The sequence below is a fragment of the Arachis ipaensis genome, chromosome B03 (genome assembly GCF_000816755.2).
Source record: "Arachis ipaensis cultivar K30076 chromosome B03, Araip1.1, whole genome shotgun sequence".
NCBI classification, from domain to species: domain Eukaryota; kingdom Viridiplantae; phylum Streptophyta; class Magnoliopsida; order Fabales; family Fabaceae; genus Arachis; species Arachis ipaensis.
Window position 1 is genome coordinate 16,518,383 of NC_029787.2, and position 3,432 is coordinate 16,521,814.

Here is a 3,432-nt window from a genome sequence, read left to right on the forward strand (position 1 = left end):
CGTTTCGAAGCCAACACTCAAAGCAGATCATTCAATGGGCAGAGCAGCTCTTACTTTCGACTGACAAGCACGGCGGAGGACGAGCAACACGACTGACTGCGGGACATGCGCGCCTGACCAAGATGACGTCTGTCAGCACCACCGCTACCTGACTACGACGCCTGAGCTGGACATTGGCGTCCGTGGAAAAGTCGTTGACCAGTAGGGAGCACCCGGAACAGATGCAGTAGCCAATTGTCAGAGACAGTGAGAGTCACGAGACCCGCAGCGGTGGTCTTGATTAACGCTGATAGGGTTTCTTTTGATGAGAGGAGAAGACTGACCTAGAGAACCAACTTCCTAGGACACAACCACTCTTTTTGGGAACAAACCAAAAGGCCCAACGGAACCCTCAAGAACGAAATTCCGTTCTGAATTACCTTGTCCAGCCGGCACGCCCAACCCTCCAATGAGTTTCGCCAGCTTCGTGACAGCTAGCTGCTTCCAGCCAACGAGAAACACCACGTGTCCATAGGAAGTGCAATAAAAACAAAAATCTGTAAATCTGTACCAAAATACATCTGTATACTAAATAGACCCCTAAACATTAAAAACTAAAACAAAATTATGCCCAAATATAAAGATCAATTTAATACTTTACCCTATGTATATATTAAAAAGTGGTGTCTTTTATATATATATATATATATAATATATAAGAAATTATAAAACACACAGCATAGTTATCCATAAGCCTGACTCGAACTCCAAAGCTTTAAAACGCACTGGACCACAAGTCCGGGGATAAATTACCAAAAGAAAAGAAACAAAACACGATCCATGACATGACAAAACACAAATGAAGAAACAGCGAAGAGTTGAATTTAAACATGAAACTTGGATTAGGCATGAGTAGGAGGATATATATATATAAGAAATTATAAAACACACAGCATAGTTATCCATAAGCCTGACTCAAACTCCAAAGCTTTAAAATGCACTGGACCACAAATCCGGGGATAAATTAACAAAAGAAAAGAAACAAAACACGATCCACGACATGACAAAACACAAATGAAGAAACAACGAAGAGTTGAATTTAAACATGAAACTTGGATTAGGCATGAGTAGGAGGATCCTTGGTCGCAAGGCAATATCGCAAAAAAAATCTAACGACGAATCCACTCAGAGAAGCTGGCAGCATCTGCAGCTAAAAACATCATTAGAAACTTCTAATGCTTACCTACCCATTGCACCCATTAGTAAAAAAAAAAACCAACATTTGTGGGAGAGAGAAAACCACAACACCATTTGTTAATATTAAAAACTTTGGCCGTTACCTCGTGCAACGGGCGGACTAAGAGATCGCGTCTGCAAACCGAGGTCAACTTGGCCCACCAGACTCGCTTGTGAAGTAGTCGAGGCAAAATAGACAGGACAACAAAGGCTGTTGGTTGAGTTTTGTGGACTGCCGAAGGTGTTGCTAAGAACAGGAGAGGTGGGAGGAGTGTATTCTATGGAAAATGGAGGTATAACGTCGCCGGTGTGGAAGACATCACGAGAAAGGACGCCTGTACAGTGAGGATTAACACTACTAAGTGTTGGAGCAGTGAAGTTGCTTCGAGAATGTGGCCTTGGATACACAATGCGGGATCCGTCAAGGTTCCTTATAGAGATGCATAGAGTGCCATCACCTTCATAGTAGGCGCGCAACCAAGCCCCATGCCTTATGTTGTACGCGGCAACCATGGAACGAAATCCCTTCAAACTCCTTATAATAATTAATTTTCTATTTTTTAATCATTTAATCAAAATTCACAAATATCACATTATCCATTTTCATCCATATTTAGTCCCTTTATAAAAAATGTTACTCTAATATCCTTGTCATTTTCAATTTAATTCAGTGCATCGAGACATGATTTATCTGGTGTTGGTGGCTTTTCTAATCCATTCCTTCAGACTCCAAGACAATCAAATATTTACAATCACAAACTACATTTCGAAGTTAGTTTCTCACGTAAAAAAATACTAAATATTATATTTCAAGAAATGACTAGAAATTTTAATGATATGTTTAATAAGACTTTGTATAGTAAAAAAAAAAGACGAGATAACACACACATGAATAATTGGATCGATGAGTTCAATTATTTAGAAGAAGAAGATATCGAGAGAAGATCTTTTCAAACTCCTAGTAGATAGATCAACAGAGATCGAGATCAGGACATGATCGTCTTTTTAATTACTTTACAGATGAGTCGGTGTATAACAGAGGTTTCGAATGAGAAGACACGTGTTCCTTTGGATAGTAGATGCCCTCTCAAATGTCTATTCGTATTTCCAATAGAGGGTTGATGCAACTGGGAGAAGAGGCTTGTCACCACTGCAAAAATGCACTGTTGCAATATGGATGTTAGTATTTGGGGTAATAGCTGATGCTGTTGATGATTATGTGCGCATAGGCAAGAGCATCACAATTGAATGCTTGAAAAAAATTGTTAAAGGTGTCATTTCAGTGTTTGAGGATGAATACTTGCAAAAACCAAATTCAAATGGTGTACGACGCCTGCTACAAATGGTAGAGGATCGTGATTTTTCTAGCATATTGGGTAGCATTGACTACATGCATTGTCAATGAAAAAATTGTCCAAAGACGTAAAAAAGTATGTACATGAGTGGTTATCGTGGGGTTGCAACCATAGTGTTTGAGGTTGTAGCATCTTCAGACCTTTGGATATGGCATGTATTCTTTGGAGTTTTTGGTTCAAATAACGATATCAACGTGTTAGATCGTTCATCAATGCTCAATGATATTTTAAATGACTGTGCTCCAAAGGTAAATTACACTATCAATAGTAATAATTATACTATGAGATATTATTTAACAGATGATATTTATTCTGACTGGGCCACATTTGTCAAAATAATATCAAAGTCACAAGAGGAGAAACGCAAGTTATTTGCACAATATCAAGAAGGGCAAAGAAAAGACTTAGAGCGAGCATTCGAAGTGTTGCAAGCACGCTTTGCAATTATACGTGATCCAACGCACTTTTGAAAAAATAAGAAGCTTGCAAACATAATGAGAGCTTGTATTATATTGCATAAGATGATTGCTGAGGATGAAAGAAACTCTTATGCAGAAAATTTTGCTCAAGACTAAGAGTATGACAATGTCGAAAATGACTTATCACAACCTCAATTGAAAGAGAAAAATTTTGCATCATACTATCAATTTCTCCAAAGAAATGTCCAACTTCGAAATAGACCACAGCATCGACAATTAAAAGAGGACTTGATTGAACACATATAGCAATTTTACAATATTTATCGTCAACTATAGAGTTTAAATATATTTTTCTTTATATTAAATAATTTTACAAATTAGTTTAATCTCGAATTATATATGGTATATTATTATTATTTACGAAGTTATTAATATTTTCGAAT

General features: G+C 37.6%; 1 protein-coding gene across 1 annotated transcript; it reads right to left on the reverse strand.

Moving 5' to 3' along the window:
• Window positions 1,050–1,736, reverse strand: LOC110269582. The gene is made up of 2 exons (XM_021117532.1): window positions 1,320–1,736; window positions 1,050–1,183 (listed from the first exon to the last, which is right to left on the reverse strand). The coding sequence occupies exons 1-2, from the start codon at window positions 1,726–1,728 to the stop codon at window positions 1,149–1,151; spliced, it is 444 nt and encodes a 147-aa protein (XP_020973191.1). The 5' UTR covers window positions 1,729–1,736; the 3' UTR covers window positions 1,050–1,148.